At 38.6% G+C, this 20,197-nt stretch overlaps 1 protein-coding gene across 5 annotated transcripts in view; it reads left to right on the forward strand.

The window, feature by feature from the left end:
• The window catches only part of LOC117414818 (oxysterol-binding protein-related protein 8-like), a 96,802-nt gene that overhangs the window by 12,119 nt on the left and 64,486 nt on the right, over nt 1-20,197 (forward strand). The window contains exon 2 of one of the 5 annotated variants that reach the window (XM_034024625.3): nt 11,019-11,122. In XM_034024625.3, the coding sequence (XP_033880516.3) occupies nt 11,078-11,122 (45 nt within the window). In that variant the 5' untranslated portion in view covers nt 11,019-11,077. Of the gene's footprint in view, nt 1-11,012; nt 11,123-11,150; nt 11,267-20,197 lie in introns of those variants that run through there. The other 4 variants (XM_034024629.3, XM_034024624.3, XM_034024628.3 and 1 more) reach the window with 4 other exon arrangements.

Raw genomic sequence — 20,197 nt, forward strand, 5'->3', positions numbered from 1 at the left:
CAGTATTCTAGGTGTAAAATAGATGGTGTAGCTCCATGGTAGCTACTACACGTCGCTACATTAATGAAGTGGAATAAAACGTGTTCATGACTCAAAACATTACTGTCTTTCGTTTTGAAATGTGTTCATGACTCAAAACAGTACTGTCTTTCATTTTCAAATGTGTTCATGATTCAAAACAGTACTGTCTTTCATTTTCAAATGTGTTCATGACTCAAAACAGTACTGTCTTTCATTTTGAAATGTGTTCATGACTCAAAACAGTACTGTCTCGTTTTCCCTTGTTTACACAATTATTGAGTATCAGTCAATAACAATCTGACAGTGTTTGATTAAACTCGACAGAGAAATACATATCCCAGTTTCCTCAGCTCTAGTTTTGGGTACATAGTGTCATTGTCAGTTTATGGCCTCGCTACAGCAGTATGGCAATAAAAATGTCAGTGTCCTGGATGAGAGGAAAATTCGCTTCCAGGCGGCTTTTAGAACACAGTGCGGAAGTGAATTGATTGCCATTAATTGATAATCAATTGTAATGGTAAAGAAGGGCATGATTTATTTAATAGCACTGACATACTGCTTACATGTAATTATGAATATCAGCACACCCCTAGTATATAGTAATACTGAATCCCCTCTGTTATAAATACTTCAAATGCTTAACAATACAGCATTTTGTGTTTGACAGCACTGAATGCATTCTGTCTACATTTAGCCCCAGGTAAGGGTTTAGCTTAAACGTGCTGAACACACCCGATTTAGCACAGTGTAAGGAATCCTTTCAGAGCTTGTACAGCAGAGGATAGCCATTTAGATTTAATAATGGTTCCCAGTGTACCATTCTTAAACACACAGTCTGTGTCAGGCTGCCTAAGGGAGGAGCTGTGTGGAAGTAGGGACATTTCTGCTGGTGCAGCAAAAACTTGGTTAGGCTAATTAAACCACCAAAGTGCTGATCAGTGCCATCCTTCATAGAGACAAATCGAGCCAACGGGAACGCCTTGGTTTTACTCCAGAATGAATTTGTTTGAAGTGTTTAGGCTGTAAAATAAATCCCACAGATACCTGGTAGTATTCTAATGCTTGAAGTAATTAAAAGTTCAAAATGATCCGCACACTGCTATTTGAAGAGTGGCAATAATAAACCACTACAAAATCAAAATTATGCGGAAAAACTGTCTTTTATTATTATTCTTATTTATTTCTTAGCAGACGCCCTTATCCAGGGCGACTTACAATCGTAAGCAAATACATTTCAAGTGTTACAGTACAAGTAATACAATAAGAGCAAGAAATACAATAACTTTGGTTCAAGCAAGTACAAGTGTGTCAAAATACAATTCAATAATACAACAGATAACAGTGACAGTTACATCAGGATATGATTAACTACAAAATACTACAGATTAAACACTTGGCAGATTGCAGTACTCTGAAGTACAGGATTAAATGCAGTAAAATAGGGGACAGATAAGAGCAAATAAAGTGCATTTAAGGAAGGGTGATAGTGTCCCAGGGGAAAAACAGAGGAGTTCTACAGGTGCTGTCTGAAGAGGTGAGTCTTAAGGAGGCGCCAGAATGTGGTCAATGTGGTCATTTCTTTTATTAGTAGAACAGGCAAAAAAGTGATACAGTGCAAACGTTTCGGTCGCATGACCTTCCTCAGTGCTAATGCTGACAGACTCAGTTTCAGAAGCTAATTTGTAATATGTTGTTTGCATCTTAATGTGCAGTGATGCCACTAGCATTTCTGTTTAAGGGAGTATTTTGATTCCACCTACATTTGCAATGATTATTTAAAGCCCTGTAGGGTGTACTGACTGGTGTTCACTATAACAGCATTTGTTTTGAGTTCCCATATTTAATCAACAAGGAATTGGCAAGTAGTCAACACAACAGTTGATGCAAGCCACGGCAAGCAGAACATGCACAGGAATCGGTGATGTCATCTATCACTGTACAGTATATTTAGTTGACATGGGAACGGCCTCCGTTATGTCTCATACTTGCTGATCTGTTTAAATCTGTTCTAATTGAAGTATGGTTCAGTGCACATACAAAGAAAGAAAAGCTTTTTTCTGTTCTAGCACTATATCATAATAGAAATCTATAATGTGGTCACAAAGATTAACAGTAACAAGGTAAATTACTAACAGGCCTTGGCTTTGATACCCGGCTATAGCCTCCTGTCTGAGTATAACTTCCAATCTGACTGTCGAGCATAAAACATACTGATATATAAGAACTTTCTTTACCTTCAGTTTACACTTTACACCTGAAGAAGAGACCTTTGTGATCTAGGAAACTATATATTTTTTTTAATACATATTTCGCTAATCCTATTAAAAGAAATCGCCCAAACCCTTTGCTGTAGGTCTCATATCTGGACCAGCGCAGTGTTGTTCTACAGATAGGAATGCCAGCAGTGACAGGCAGTTTGGCAGAAGTTGGAGGTGCGATTCGTCAGTAACAAAATTATTTTTAAACGTACAGAATATACGGTTACGTATTCAGCATTGACTACTTGCCACATTATGGGAATCGGAGATTAGCAAAGAATTTAAAGCATTTAAGTTTAGATACACACTGACTTTCTCTAATCCTGCCTTCATTCAGAAGGATTGGTTACAAAATAATCCATTGCTTTTATTGCAGCACAGGGATGAGGCATTGTTTTTTAAAAACTTCAAAAGACCTCTCCCAACAACGTGTATGTATTGTGAGTTTAATATGTAGTGTATTGATAATGTATTGATTGAACTGTGCTTCAGCAAAAATAAGTTCCGCTGTTCATTATACTTTGTAACTGCAGGGTATAAAAACCTCAACAGCCAATCAGCGTGCAGCATCCAAACATTCCGTTCTATAAATAAAGATGAGCGCTACCTCATGGAAGTATTGTAACTTCACAGATTATTAATTCACCTAAATTTCTGCTGTAATTATCAATGAAATGAAAAATAAACTAGAACCATTCTTTAAAACTCAAATTTTAAAGAAGCCCACCGATCACATTAAAACAAAGAAAGGTAAGTCATGGTTATTCTTAGTATTATAGTGATTTTTTTTTTATGTGCATATTTTTCAGTCAGCAGTACTATTTATTGTGTGGTCCAACAAGATCAAAAAAGTTTGAGAACCACTGACCTAAACCACAGCAATACGTCTCTGTTTAGATCATTAAAACGGAGTCCCATACGTGTTCAAAGAAATGGTTTCCAATCCTTCAGGGGTTATCGTCCTACCTCTCCCATTTGATTTCTAATTGCTACTGTAGATGTCTGTTAGCCAGCTGTCTTCCTACAAGCTAGAATATCATTGCTGTTAAGTATCATAATTTACATGCATTTGACAGTAATTTCCATCCTTGGTTTTTATTCCTGTTATCTGCCTCTGGTATTACATTGGTTTTCCAAACGCTTTATTTTAAACCAGTTTATTCTTGAAAGCTTTTTTCATAACACCAGGTAGCTATCCATACAGTCTAAGTAGTCACAGACCACGTGGCTTTGTGGTTGGTAAATAAACTTATACTGTCATTCAGCCAATTACATTGCAGTTTGAGTTGCGAAACTGAGCAATTTTTCACTTTGGTGCCAACTAAAAAGACATTGTGTTTATAAACTTCATTCCCAGCAGCCTCGGAGACAGTGGTACAGTATGCAGTAAGTGTCTGCATCCAGGGGAGTGAGACGCTATGTCTACTTTCTCTATGTCTACTTACTTTATGTCTCTAACAGTGCTGTAAAAATGTAAAAGACTAAATGTACCGAAAAATACAATGGACTTGCTGTACCCAGCCCTTAATGGAAGGGAATGAGCATATTGTAGTTTGGCTATTAACTTGTGCAGTGCTTAGATCTAAAATAAACTGAGAGACAGCTTATTTTAAAAATACCTGTCATGTTTAACAGTTTTAGGGAGACCTCATCCATTTAAAAACCTTGGCAGGATAAACTTATTACAGTATCCCTGTCAACATCCATGTCAGACTAACCGGTGTCATTCACGCTCTTGATTTAATAGCATAAAACCTATGAAACCAAACCTAGTTTCATGCAAATCAGACTTGTCATGTTTCCATATAGCTTGACCAAAGTGGCCCCTTTAGCAATGTATTTACCACCTGGTGCCTGGATTGGGCAGCTGTTTTGAAAAATATTTGCATCGTCATCTACAGTTTACTACATGCAAAACTGAAAACCGGAGTTGCAGAAATAAATGACCAAATCCAATTTGGAAGAGTCATCGAGCTCTGCAGCTTTCAAGGCAGGCCCTTGTTTGTGTTTAGCTGTGGGCCTGGGGAGTGTTAACACTGTGTGATTCTAATACAGTCACATTGGCCTTTTGGGTGTATAACAAGAACACCAGATCACAAGCTTGTGATTCTGTAGCTCCTGTTGATGACATGTATATTTTACCGAAGACACTGTCTTTAAGTTCTCATTTTCAAACTGCACACATCAGACAATCGAGGGCAGATCTCTAGCAACAACAACAACAACAACAACAACAACAAAAACCTTTAACAGAAGCAGTCTTGGAATAAGTTTAGTTTAGTTTACAGTCATCTAAACAACTAAAAGCCAGTTGAAGTCTTGGGTTACAATTAGAGGGACAGGGGTGAGTGCAGAAAGCACCAGAAGTTTTGAAGAGCAGTGTTTGGAGCTCAGATGTGTTCTTGGGCCTTCCTCCTTGTTCCTCCTGGCCATGCCAAGAGCTTGTATGCTCATGAATTTTACTCTAGCTTGTTTGAAATGTTAAATGGCTGTGCATCTCGCACACACTGGGACCCTGTTGTCATTTACAAAGGACATTTTTCTGGAGTGGTACCAAAGAAAATACCACATTAAATTGACTGAGTTCTAGCTGCCTTCTGCCTTCAAACAGTACAAAGTCCTGCTGTGCCATTATATTATTGCCAGACACAGATCCCATTCTCTGAGTAACTTGTATCTCCATTTTGTAGCCTGCAGTACATCTCATGCAGTGTGCTTCATGACTGCTTTCTGTTCTTGCCAAATAAGATATTCACTTTAAGAGTCTCCCCTGCATAACAGAGGCAGAAGTGTTAAAGTGACTAGGAGCGCTTAAAATAAACAACCCCCCTGGGCCGGATGAGATCCTTCCAATAGTACTCAAAGAAATGAAAGAAGTTATTTACAAACCGTTAACCAAGAAAAAAAGGTATTGACAATGTCAACCCAGGGGACTTTTTCAACTTGAAAAAAGAAACAAGGACCAGGGGTCACAAATGGAGATTAGATAAAAGGGCATTCAGAACAGAAAATAGGGTTTAAAATGCATGTCATATGCAGACAGGCTAAAAGAATTGAATCTGTTCAGTCTTGAACAAAGAAGACTACGCGTCGATCTGATTCAAACATTCAAAATCCTAAAAGGCATAGACAATGTCGACCCAGGGGACTTTTTTGACCTGAAGAAAGAAACAAGGACCAGGGGTCACAAATGGAGATTAGATAAAGGGGCATTCAGAACAGAAAATAGGAGTCTCTTTTTACACAGAGAATTGTGGGAGTCTGGAACCAACTCCCCAGGAATGTTGTTGAAGATGACGCCCTGGGATCCTTCAAGAAGCTGCTTGATGAGATTCTGGTATCAATAAGCTACTAACAACCAAAGATGGGCCAAGTGGCCTCCTCTTGTTTGTAAACTTTCTTATGTTCCATTATCACCCTCCACTGAATGCATTCCCATATGAATGAACTGTAAAAAGTACTGCTGCCAGTCGATGAAATCACCTTTGAGAAGTGTTGTGGCAGAAGACGAAGATTTGGACCAATTAACTGTGTTATAGCTAACTAGCTAAAGTTGAAAATTCCAGTGTGGATCAGGGTTGAGGTCATTTCCTGTTTTTTTAATTCCAATTGCTTTTTAAAATCAAATCCCAATTTTAATTCCAATTCCAATTCCTTGGAAGGATCTGGAATTGGAATTGATATTTTGAGACATAGTAATTGTTGTGATTGTTCAGCTGCTTTCATTTGAAATCAGTTTAAATCTAGAAGCGCTGCGGTTATATTTATCCCTAAAACCGCCGCCGGCATTCACATTTTAAACAACATCAAGGCTGTACAAACAAGTCCTTTGACCTCCAGCCCTGACATGAAAGACGTTTGCCCTCACTGGGGTATAATTTAGAATATACAGCTGGTTTATGAGGGGGTCATAAAGCTAGTCTTCAGGGGGACCAGAAGGGGCCAGGTTCTAAGACTTCAGAGAGATCCAAAGAGATAATGCCACTGGAATCAAAGGGTCTCAGGCAAAACGGAGAGATAGGAACAAGGAAGATGACAAAAACCGGATGTATGGACCTTTGTGGCACCAGGGGTCTGAAGAATGCACTGAGTTCAGAGGTCGTCACACTAGACTACACACACAGACACACACCACACACCCCACACACACACTCACACTAAATGAAATATATGGTAACAGGATAATGTGTTGTACCTTTTCTATTGGTTAAGTGTCAGAGAAAGAGGAGGTGGACCATCTATACAGAAGGGTATTTAATGTCATGCAAAAGATTGTAAGAACGAGTATTCTGTTTGTCCTGTACCTGGGACCAGACTCCCTGCATATTTCAATAAACCTAACAACTGAGTGAAGAAAAGGACTCTGTGCATTTTCTTTAATCTACTTACTAACCATCCTTTTTTTAAGTTACATCACCTAGTGAAAAGGCTAACGGTAAATGTTGCTGTATTCCCTGCAGGGTATCATGTACCTTTCTTGGTCTTACATCTACAGTATATTGTCTGTACTGTAGTTTAATGATCAGAATGAAAGCGCGGAATACAGAGTTGATTAGCATTTTCAAAAGGCGGTCATTAAGGTTCTCTATTTCTGTGGGGAAGTGAATGTCTAGTGGAATGAATCATTTCAGTTCTGAGTACTGCGTTTTCACAGAATTGTGGATGCTGGTGCCGTTTATAAACCATTTCTGGGATTCCATTTGCTTGGCCTACCAAAAAAGAGGGTAATGAAAACTTTTTTTTAAAAAATAACAACAAATATAAAGAAACAAGACATGTTTACAAAAAAGGAAAATGATATTTGCTTCATGCAATTTAAATATGATTTAAATAGTCTTTCTATTTATAAACAAACAGTGCCCGGTCTTGAAAATGTGAACACTGAAATGATGCTAGAAAGGGGAAATTGGTATATTGCTAAAGCTCACCTGCAGTTTACTACAGTAGCTGCATGAAAATTGTTCGAAACTTCAAATTGCCACTGTGGGCCACAAAACTTGTGTTATTTCTGCCTTAATGGGTTAAATAAAGATTCATATGCATGGAACTTTTCCAGAATTCTAGAAAAAAATCAACAGGCTGAACCATATTATATAAAGAATGCATACTAGATAATCTTTAGGATCCGAGCAGCTTTGACTTCATACAACGTGTCAGAAAGATCTCTATGGAAACATACTGTCGAATGCATTGTCATACATTTTTCAGGTTGAAGATTGGGTCATGAGAATAAATATCTGGCTTGTTGTGTCTTATGGGGTTTTTGCTAGAAAATATTTTACACTACAGTACAGGAAAGGGGAAATTAAGTAAAATCAGCTGTGATATTAATCAGTGGTTATAGTCCTTGCAAAGTGGCAGAGGAAGAAATTACTGCAAATAGAGTTTAGTGACACTTAAAAGGGGTTCTAGCTAATAAAATATTGGTAAAGAAAGATCTGTTGCATGCCTGTCTCTTAGGTAAGCCCTGCACTTCCTGAGTCCTTTCAGCCCATCACTTTCCCCTAACAGTCAACGTGTTACACAGTTACAGGTCCTTCTGATGGCAGTGAATCATTCTACAGTCATTTGTTTTTTGTTCTGGGACATGCCTGTAGTGTTGGTTTCTGACTTGACAGCTGCAGTACATCTTACCAGAGTAGTCAGAAAACAACATGTTACTGTCAAATACGAATTATAAAAATAGGGATTTTGTAAGACAGTAACATTCAACATTATTGCAATCTTATTTGTGGTTCATTGTTCTTACAAGTCTAATGTTATAGTCATGTGATTACAGTACCTGCAAAACCAAATCTGCTAATTTAAATACAAACATAATTTGTATTAATGAGTATTATATGCACGCAAGCAAACCTCAGGTAACCTGTTCTGCTGTTCAGGTGATGTCCTTGTTTTTCCAGTCTCTTCCTTGCCTTGGTGGAACTCCTATCTCTCCCAGTGACCCTTGCTGACCTTTGTTCTGGTGAATTGCAATGACGCTGCATCCAAACAAGCTTAGCCTAAAACCAATGGGAATCTCTTCTGTCTCTGCACTAATGCAGTGCTGCTATTTCAGGATTCCCGATACCTGTTGGGATGATTAAAATGCTATTACTGGCATTCTGCTGAGGAGTGCTTTAAACATACAGCTGTATTGCATGTGCCACACTGAACCACAACACTGTGTGTTTTGTGTAAACTAAAGAAATAAAAATACAAATACTATCATTATGATCGATTTTTAAAGACGATAATGCTATACTAGTAAGTGGTATGTTTAAGTACTTGATTCAAGGGTTTGAAAATTAAGAAATGTGCTGTGTAAAGCTAACCTGAATCAGCTTTGTACGAGCAGACAGGCTCGCACAGAGACTTAATGCAGCTTTTATAGCAGGCACACATATAAAATACAATGAGGAAAAATAATGGAACTGTATACCATGCATTAAATCATGCTAACCTGCTCAGGTGCATACATGCATTCATTCTTTCAATACAGAACACATTAAAGATCCTCAGATTCAGGTGAATCCAATGCATGAGCTCCGAATCGGGCTGCCATCATGTGACAACTTAGTATGTGCGTCACTGGAAACTCTGGTCATGTAATGATAGTGTACAGTATAAAGCTGGTACTGAACCTCAAAGCAACAGCACAAACTTGCAACCACTAGGATATGATCTTACTGAGGTCCTCAGACCGGCTGAGAGATTGCCTGCAAAGGTAGCAGTCGCAGAGTTTGTGTGCCCATTTATAACATGGCTGCAGATCTAAATCCCCCCTCATTGTAATTAACAGTGGTGACTCAGAAAAGGACTACTTGCTGTAGAAGCACACTATGACTCGTGTAGGGAGATTCCCCTTTCCCCAGAGAGAGTTCACACTAGGGTTACTGGGATGAACAAAAAGGGTAATAAATGTGTTTTAAAATATATATATTTAAAAAGTTTTGTTGTAACAATGCTGTGACAGAGAGAGAATGAATCTTGGTTATAAATCTACCTCTCGACCTGTGAGTTTGCTGTGCAAGGGAACAGAGTTCCACGGACCTGATGGGCTGACAATTCATTCCAGGGAAAGGTGGAAGTCAACCATCTAGAAAGGGGGCGGAAAGAAGTGGCTAAGTGATCTGTTCCTTGTTTATGGTTGAGACGAAACTAAAAGGACAGAGAATAAAGTAACTGTGAGTGTTCAGTGTTTGTTTTGTTTTGTTGGATTCTAATTGTACTTGTTTCTTATTATTAGACGGCTAACACGAACCTGGAGCTGTCGTTTTTAATGAAAACAAAACCTGTTTGGATCGTAAACTTTATTGTCTGTCGTACTGCAAACCACTTTGCCAAAAATGCATATCAGTACACATGGCACAGAAGTTTGTTAATGTACAATAAAAGTCCATAGGCGTGTTCTGTAACGCTTTAATTGGACTTGGGCCATAACTAAAACCAGAAAAATTGTCGTGTATGAGTGCTGCCCAAATGTTTTGCTAACTGCAAAAGGAGAAAAACCTGCTTAGGCAGTTGACTTCTGTGTATTCCAGGAAAATAAATAAAATTAAAAAAAGACAAAAAGCGTAAGGCAGACTGGGGAAAAAAAGCTTGTGACATAGAAAGAACAATGCGAATCCCAAGTGATGGGATGTTAAAACCTGATTTTAGATAATCGTGGTAATTTTTAGCAGATACTCAATAATGTCAAATGTAATTATTGTCCAACCCTATTGCAGTGCTGTTGCATGCAGTTTCTGTTCAGTTTTCTGATTTGAAATGATGAAGGACACCTTGTCAGTACAGGAATGTAACCCGCTGCAGCAGATTCATATCCGTGTTTTTAAATCTTATTTTCTGTCAAAGTTACTGGCTTTATACATTTATGGCTTCCTGAATTTTTCCGTTGAAGGAGCATGCCATGTGAAAATGATTTCCTCGAATGTGTTTTGAATGTAGCTTGTCGAGGTTTTTTTTGTATCTTGTGCAATACATTGTATAGTAGCCCTAAATTTTGTACTTAGTCTCTTCTGTTCCATACAGCCATCTGTTTGTAATGCCAGGCATTGGACATCATTTACTAAGCCTTTGCCTCTGTGCTGAATATAAAAGGAAAGAACCAGTGCCTCTTAAAGTAATCAACATTACAGAAAAAAAGTAATTCTTTTACCTCCCCCCTTCAGTATATTATTCTGTATTTCATATTTTTTTTCTGCCATTGTTGCTTTAAAGAAAACAAATCAATTCATTACATTTGAAGCTATTTAGTCCTTAAAAATGCATTATTATATGTAGTTATTAAGTAAAATGGCATCTGATTTAGCGAACGTGGATGTATACACCGAGCAGGGACACACAACCAATACTGAATGGTCGCACATAATCTGCCGATTGCTGCTCTCGTAGATTTTCAGTGTCATTCCCTGACACTCGCAGTGAGGTGCTGACTGTATATTTAAAGCAATTTCCTTTTGCAAATGGAATTGCAGATAACTTGGACCCGTGGTCTCCCGCTATGAGACAGCTTCACTTGTGCTGCCGTCTCAAACAGGAATTCAGACCTTTCTTGAAAGCTCCTCCAGCGGGAGTCTCTTTTCATCCACGCCCCCTTTTTATTCCCCTGTCTTTTGTCCTGCACTCAGGACTCAGATGTATGTTGAATTCCTGTAGAAATTGCAATGGCAGTGACAGGCTTTTTTGTTTTCTGTCGGTGATTGGTGTAATTGCTACTTTTAGGTCAATGACAGGCTATTGTATTTGTGTTGAAAGACATGCAGGTTTCTGAACCGCGCTAACCGTCAGGAAGCAGGAGAGGAAAAGGGAGGGACATGGAGCCTGCTGCAGAGTCACAAGGGGAACCTGAAAGAACTCTGGTGAGTTTGGACTCTCTCTCTCTCTGCTTGCTCTCGCTCTCTCGCTCTCTCGCTCTCTCTATTTGAAGCAGAAACTATGGACTTGAGAATTACTTGATGGTACAATGTAGCCTTGAGATTCTCGCCTTTGTTCTTCATTTAAAGGTAAGAAATACAAACCATGGAGAGTTATTATTTAATCATTTATTTTTTTATTTTTTGAGGAGTACAGAAAAATAACTGCTGCCTTTTTATTACATGTTGTACCTTTTAAATTTAGGCAGCAAAATGAAATAAAAATCCACAGTACATGTTCCTAGTATTTCATATCTTACCTGTTTAATATCCTGTTGTGTGTTTTCAGTCATTACGTAATGTTGCGCTGTGCACTTAACCCCATTAATAAAGTAGCAGCATCTTTGTTAAATATCTCCTGATCTCTATTGCTGAATCCTTAATGCTACAAGGAGCAGGCATACATACAGCAGCCTCCCAACAACAGTTTACAGAATACTGGAATGTAATCTTCTAGCTTGGGTGTACAGTAGAGGAACTACAGTACTGTACATGCAGTGCTGTTGATCACCCTGCCACTGTGTAATAACAGCCTTCCCTAATTTAAGTGCAAGGCAGTTTGAGATGATATTGTTGATGGGCAGCTTGATTTTTGTATTTTTTATTATTTATTTCTTAGCAGATGCCCTTATCCAGGGCGACTTACAATTGTTACAAGATATCACATTATTTTTACATACAATTACATTATTTTTTACACATTATTTTTACATACAATTACCCATTTATACAGTTGGGTTTTTACTGGAGCAATCTAGGTAAAGTTCCTTGCTCAAAGGTACAGCAGAGGTGTCCCCCACCTGGGATCGAACCCACGACCCTCCAGTCAAGAGTCCAGAGCCCTAACCGCTACTCCACACTGCTGCCCCTCCAATATCAGTGTCTCATAATCTAGCAGTAAATGATAATCCATTTGATCTCTTTTCTGACAGCATGACGGGTATTCATCGCTCAAGATGATTATGAGTATGGGTTTCTTTCTCTGGGGGTTTTACTAGAGTGGCAGAAGGTTACTGCTGTGTGCTGTAGTGTAGGGATCTAAAATGGGGAGCATCACTCATTACACAGAACCGTGTATGCAATTGTTATGAATCTTGCTGTAAAATGATTTAGCATTAGTTCTGGAGACGGTCAGATTCTGGAGATACGGGGGTGTCTGTCTCTCAATCCGTTCACCCGTCTGTGTGTCGCACTTACATTTTTGCATATGCCTGGAGAAACACTTTAAATTGGGATCAAACTTTTCATTAAACTGCCGTCCAAATGTTTTTGATTTCAGTTTGGAGTCCGTGGAATGATCCGTAGCTCTGCTGTTTTTGTTCAGCATCTTAATAAAAGCTAGACTTTTTAAATGGGATATTATTATTTGTTTATTTAGCAGATGCCTTTATCCAAGGCGACTTACAAAGACTAGGGTGTGTGAACTATGCATCAGCTGCAGAGTCACTTGCAACTACGTCTCACCCGAAAGACGGAGCACAAGGAGGTTAAGTGACTTGCTCAGGGTCCCACAATGAGTCCGTGGCTGAGGTGGGATTTGAACCGGGGACATCCTGGTTACAAGCCCTTTTCCAGACAGCTGTTGATTTTGAAGGTGATAGGGGCAAGGTCAGGTGTTGTACTGCCAATGTACATGTAATGAAATGTACTGCCAATGCGGTACATTTCAATAGGTGGCACTGTGGTACTGTGCATGCCAGAAAATTAAACGGTGACATCTGATGCTGTGACAACGGGAGATATCAGCGGTTCACAGAAAACAGGAAACTCAGTTTGATGTGCAGGCAAGTTTTCACATGTGTGTTGTTTGCTGTAGATGTTCAGTAAGCTTTTACACCTGGTGTATTTCAGCAGTCGGTTTTCACAAGTTTATTTCATCCGTACAAGTTGATGTTTGTATTATTATTTTAGTATTTCAGTCTTTTTTTTCTGTTCAGCCTTTTAAAATCTTTCTGTAATCTGCAATTGCCTGTTAAATATAAATTTGTATTTTGTGTTTCATGCCTTGTTACAAATACTACAAATGAAATAATAATAATAATAATAATAATAATAATAATAATAATAATAATAATGTGTTATATAAGTACAACTTTGTACTTATAGTTGTCTAAATTGTTTCTAATTATTCAAAACATTTTGTTCCTTTTTTAAAAAACAAAATGACAAGGGCCGCAAATAATTAAAACAGTCTTTATTTAAAACTTAGAACATAACATGTAAAACGCAATTATGTTTCAGATCAACTATAATCAAACAGTGCAGAGAAGGGGTTGCACAGATCTCTCTTTTCCACAGTGCTTGAGAGACAGCTTTCACAGGCAATGCCAGGTGTGAGGTGAGGCTGGCACTGGGGCAGGTGTGCATTGTTCTGGGTAAATTCCTGCGAGGGGTAGAGGTTGGGGGTGAATGGTCCTGGTTGCTGCCATGAGTGGAAACAGGTGAAGTCTTGTCCTGTGTTGAAGACTTGACCAGTCATAGACGAGAGTTGTGCTTTCCAGTGGTGGCTATCCTGCAAACCTTGCCATTCCAGGAGCAACACTGGCCCTGTCCTGGACACAGTGGTGAGTGCAGCTGCTGGGTTAAGGGATGGGCCAGTTGCACAGGCACCCAGTAATATGGCCCTTGTGAAGTCACCAATACTGTGCTGCTGCTCCATGGCTGCACACAACTGTCATACAGCTTCTAAGCATTATAAATATGACTATCAATATTGTTCCAGTCAATTGCATGATATGTCTTTTCAAAGATACATTTCCCTGCAATTTTCACACAAAAAACCCAAACAAACTAAGCATGCTGGCTCTACTCAATGGTTATTTATAGTAGAGAACAAAGTGGTTGTACAAGATGTCCCGGTGTATATTGAAAAGGCTGGATAGTGATTAAAATGTTAATTTATCTGTGTATATTACATATCCACTTCCTTCATTTCCTGCTGGGCTGTCAAATAGTATTTTGGTGCTGTGTTACTGTGTGTTTAATATTCTTTTAAGACACTTTAATACCGGATAGATAAATCCCTTATTTAAATGTTATATCAATAATTTATGTCAATGATTTTAGATCTACTTTAAGTGCAGTATAAATGTGCATTCTACTTTTTATACACAGTAGTTGTGGTCAGACATACTAGACAATGACTGGTTATGCGTAATGGAAAAATAAAATACAGTGACCTTTATAATATCTTCAAAAAGCAACAACTTAGGATAGAGATCTCTAAATTAGTTTAAGCCACTGCTAATTGCTGGTCCTATATTAATATAGTCAGCAGCTTAGTTTTAACTAACTGAGTAAGAAAACCAATTAATCTTGAAAGCCGTCGCAGTGTAACAGATTTTTTTTTTGTGTTGTGTTATGTGTAGGTAGATTTATACTTTTATAGATTTATTCCATCTGTATCCAGTAATGATTATTTCTTGTACAAGTTCTTCTTTCCATTTAAAACCCAATTATTGCTTTATGAAGTCTTGCACAGTCTTTCTGGCTTTCACTCCCAGCTGATTTGATAGTCTCATCATGATAGTTCACAGACATCTGCATTGCAAAGATGTTCTGTTTAGGTACCTGCAGAGAGAGACTGGAGGTTTTCAAACAGTACAAAGGCTTATCAGAAGCTAGGCATGGAAAGGGAGGATCTTAATGCTTTGTTATATGATTTTAAAACGTTATTTTTAAAATTGTCAGTTTTATTTCATAAGCAGATACTTTTTCACATTTAAAAGGGAAGAATTAATTGTATTTTTAAAAATATTGTGCTTTGGGTGAGGGGGAAACATTGAGGTGAACCATCTAATTGCAAGAATTTCCTAAGAGACACCTGTATGATTGTATATCAAGCAAAAAAGCACAAGATTTTAATTAAAAAAAGGAAACAGAACAGTTTAAAACACCTCTGGTTGACCTTGAAAGAACCAACAATAACTCTGAAGTTTCAGAAACTGGCTCTTCTTGCCTGCTGGAAACAGCACTGTAAAACCTAAAATTGAAATTACAAGGTGGAGCATTAAAAGCCCTGCAGGATTCTGATAACTGTATACATTTCTAGCTTACTGTTTGGTGTTTTCTACCACAACAGGGGAAATTACTGTAGGCTGCCCATTCCACCTGTTGGTTCAGAAATAGCCAGTGCACCAGGCTGCCAGAGAGAGGAGACTGGTTACCAGGCAGGCTGGGTGTGAGAGAGATTGAGAGAGATAGATTGAGAGAGCAAGAGAGAGAGACGCCCTCCTCTGCTCCCCAGTGGGCTTCCTGTGTGTGTCAGCTTTCTCAGACAGGTTTCTCATCACTAGAGCAGTGCTGCCTTGGCCACAGAGGGGTCACCGCAGAGCATGTGGAGAGCACCGGGCTGGGGGAGCACAGCTTTCAAGAGAGGCTTCCTGTTGATCTGATGTAGACACCGAAAGAGCATTGAGAATTGGCGTATATATAATATACAGTATGTATGTTTTTGCTTTGCTGTTATTCCTAAAGACTATACAGTACTGTAAGTTGATTGATTTGGCTGTCAGGAAAAGCAACATACTAGACTAGGTCTGATTGATGATGTATGTTTAGTAAAGTGTTGAGGTGAAGCTATAGGAAAGTCAAGCAGACTAACAGCTTCTTTAGTAATGAAAGGCATCAGCTGAAATGAATGTGTGTCCGTCTTTTTGATTGTTTTTCAGTTTTTAATAAGTTTAGGATCGTATACAGTCAATCGTGTTTGAAAATTATCTTGATAATGTAATTGTGTCTTTTGTCCCAGGGACATGGACCTAAGTGATACTTATGTCTAATTTATCCAGAGTTTGAATCCTAATTAGGTAGTAACATATGTTAATACAATGTGATGTACAAACCAAACAAGCATACTATTTAATGTATTATGTTTCTGTAACTTGTCTTGTCGAGGACAGTGTTAAAATTTTTTTTATTTTTTTTTTAGCCTGTTCCTTGACTTATGCACAATACACCTACAGCTGAGGCATCTTGCGCTTTACCTGCTGTAGTGAAACAAGCATTACTTGTCAATGCAGTCATTAACTACCAAGTATGGACCGATTTCTCAAGGATTATTTTTTTATTACTGCAGCCCCCAAAGGCCCCTGTGACAATTAGATGTTGATCAGAAAGGTATTTTATCCCTAGGAGAGGAATTTAAAACAAATCAATACATTCGAGCGCAGCACTTAAGAGAACTGCAAATCAAAGTAGGGCCTGTTTCCAAACACTTGGCATAATTGAAACAATTGGCCGGAATTCATCCAAATGAAGGCGGTAAACAAATTTATCATTTCTCAATAAGATGCATTTACATAATACAGTAGTGTTTAAATGTAGACATGCTTCTAGCTGGTGGTAAAATGTATTTTATACTTTTTCTGTACATTCATCATTCACTGTTTCGTTTGAATGATGTAACTGTGTGTGTGTCTGGTGTCCCCCAGGATTTTGAATGGAGAAAATGCATCTCGGGGGTATATCCGTTGTTGCGCTATACTTTTTTGTAAAAGGGCCTTTAACTAATTCACATATATTTCCTGATTTTTATTTTATTTTATTTTATTTTATTTATTTATTTATTTTATGTGCTATATAAGCCAGATAGTATAATATAGAGGGAGCACTGTATTTTGGAGCATGTCAGTTTTTCTTTAGCACCTTAAGTAGACATTAAATTGACACATTTGTATTGTTGAACTCCAAGCACACCCTGCAGTGTTTTTTCTTTCTCAGATTTTATTTGCACTGTCATATTTTTCTGTGTAACTTTCGTGTTTATTCTTCATAAAGTATTCCAGTTTTAAATTTAAAAAGGCCCAGGATTTAATGAAAGCCCTCTGTTGGTTGCTGATTCGTTTGAAAAGCAGTGAATGCATACATTATGTACAGACTGACTGACTCTCTGAGCAGCGGAGAGTTTCTTCTCAAGAACAACATGGCACAGTAAAAACAACAACAACAGCGTATTGTTCTTAATACTGTCAACTGGCGTCTCAACACCCAGAACAAATTGTGCTGAGGCCATCTTACTGTTGTGTGTTTTAAGATGTTTCAGTGTATGGTAATATTGAGAGCATGGCTTTTTTTATTTTTTTATTACCCTCTCCTTTCCCTGCTCTCATGTGACCGTAAGTGACTCCCTCCTGTCGTGCTTCTCTTTCACTCATCTCCCTCCTTTCTTCCAGTAATCCTTCACTATTGAAATGGTGACGGTGCTTTTCATGTGTGAGCCGCTGCTATTCAATAGGACTGTGGTCTGTTCCCCTCTCTGCAGACCTGGAGGGTGCCATTCTTACCCTTTCAGCTTTTATTTACATGGGTTGTCCCTTAGATGTAGCAGATCTTCTGCTGCATTAGAGTACAGTGCTGTCAGAACACACACAGGCTGGTTGCGTTGTTGAGCTGTCATCCACAGACTGCATTGAGGGTCAGCAGCCATTTACTGTAAGTGACACTGTCGCTCAATTAAAAGTGTTTGCATAGAGAGGAAAGTGCTGTGTGAGCAACATTGGCTAACTCCAGTACAGGACAGTTAGCTGTTTCCCATGAATGATGAAAAGAAGGTGTGTTTTTGTGTTGATATTAAAGCCAAACCTTTCTATATTTTCCTCAGCTGTGGAGGTGGGTGTGCATAAATGCATTCAAATCTTCACTGTATGACACATTTTTTAGGACTTGTACCTACTGTAGGCCACCATTTTGCTTAGACCACAGCCTTGACAGAAAGCGACATAGACTCCACAAGATGCCTTAAGGGATGTTATCGGTGTATTTCACACGTTAAGAGCTTTGCACATACAGTATATCTAAAGAATCTTTTCATATGTTAAACTTTTTACATGTGCATACGGTCTACAGTACTGTATGTAGGTCATGGTAATCTGCTTTTTTTTATGTTACTAATACTAATCATGCTTCTTTTGATCAGTCTTCAGTCGGTTAATTTTCTATCAGGATGGGATTGTTTTTTTCCCCAAGTTTATTGATTTTAAATGTTGATCCTGCTCCTCAGCTGGAAGCAGACTTGTTCCTGAAGTTGCACCACTCAACCATCCAACTTATCAGAAACATGACCCGCAGCTGCGGATTCCCGACAGCGTGCATTTTTAGGAAAGGGTGAATTGCCTCCATGCATCAGATGACAGTGAGCTATTGCCAACTCCAGTATGCAGGTCTGGATTCAACAGTGTGCTGCAAATTAATGGGAAAAAAAGCCGAAGATGGAGATAAAAATAGGGTTTTTATTGTGACTCGGTAAAGGAAACAACTGTAAGAGTCTGGACAGCAACTGGAATGGTAAGCGCAGCCTACACATAAGGGACTTCAGAAGTCGCACAACCAACTGTTGAAGAAACAGTACTGTCCCCACTTCTGTCACCTGATTGCAGGCAAGTCCTTGTTTGTCCTTGTTTTGGTTCTGTTATTTGCAAATAACTTCTTCAGATGCGTGGTCAACGCTGTTCAGTGGGTTTTGTATTATGATTGTGTTGAATGCATTCAGACAAAAAAAAAAAACGCTTGCAAAAGCATTGACCGTACAGTATGTGAGACTGTGGCACTAGTGACAGCAGCAGCACTATGTTTGTCATGTTCTAGAGAAGGAGCTGAGACTCAAGGATGCAGACAACCTATAAAGCAGCTTGTCTGTGAAGAGCCACAAATAAGTTGTTTGTGGCGATTTCTTCGACGCAAAACACAACTCTACCCTCAAGCAAATAGACCTCTGAATCTTTGCTATTCCTTAACACATCATTTACCTTTATAGCTGAGGGAAATTATCCCCAAAACACACGCTGTATAATAGAACCTTGTTGAGAAAAATGTGTTCAGTTAACAACAACAGCAGCTTCAATTTATATAGAGTGCCTTATCATGTGCAGACCTGCACATCTCAAGGCGCTTCACACAGTTAAAAAAAATAAAATAATGAAAAAAATAAAATAAAATACAATAACTAAAAGAGTTCAAACACAACATTTTTTTACCTTCAGTTCAGAAGTGAGACTGTCCAATGCCTCGTTTTTAAAGCTGTAAATCAAAGTATTTTGCCATGTTTCGAGTACGATTAGCTTTGAGTTGGGCCTTGAGGCATGCAGTATCTGTTTTTTTTTTATTTTATTATTTTTTTTTTTTTTAGAACAAATCGGTGTTTTTTAGTTGGTTTTGTTTCATTTGGGGTTAGTTAGAAGCCTCATCAGAAACATTTAGCCATGGTGTAGTCCTGGGGGGGAGGGCAGGGCAATTGTGACACAATCATGGTATTATAAAAAAAAGGGTTAGCAATACCTGCACAACATCATCCATGAGAACAGGAAAAGAGAATGTAATTATCTGTGAACAATGGACTCTGAAACAGAACATTTACCTTCAGCCAGAGTATAAGGTCATGACATCACTTTAGGGACCTGGTACAAGACTGAGCCTGTCTTGCCTGCACAGTGTCTCTTGTCTCATTCCTTTGTTTTGAATCTGTTGAAGAATAGGTCAATAGGTACAATAGGTCCTGCTGGTCTGGCACTAACCTGCTCTTGGTCTTCTTAGTAGTGCAGTCGACCATACAAGCACTGTGTTTTGTGCTGACAGGGATTGTACAAGCTGTCTAATATTTGACACAGAAGATTGCTTTAAGTGTTTTTCATTCAACCATAGTGCTTTATCCAGCGGTGACTTCACCTGATGATGCGTCCTGTACCGGAGTGGTTAACGAGCACAATTCCCTTTGCTTTTTAACTTGGATTGTCAGGAGGGCTGCTCAATATTTGGGAATACTGTGGAATGACTTAAAGGTACTGTACTTTAGCGTTTCTGTATTTTTCTGCCAGTTTCTTGTTTGTGTATGTTTTGAGCTGAATGCGTGTTGGTGCTGCCTGCTTTAGAAAACCTTAAAAAGTCGTGTTGCAGAGTGCTGTGTTGGACCAGTTTGCACTACTGGTTTGAGCAGAGGACTGATCCTGGAAGTCCTGGGTTAGATTATCGGCTCTGCCACAGATTTGTCTCACAAGATGTATGTAAAAATGTAAGTGTGACATACAG

Source organism: Acipenser ruthenus, chromosome 7, assembly GCF_902713425.1.
Source record: "Acipenser ruthenus chromosome 7, fAciRut3.2 maternal haplotype, whole genome shotgun sequence".
NCBI lineage: Eukaryota > Metazoa > Chordata > Actinopteri > Acipenseriformes > Acipenseridae > Acipenser > Acipenser ruthenus.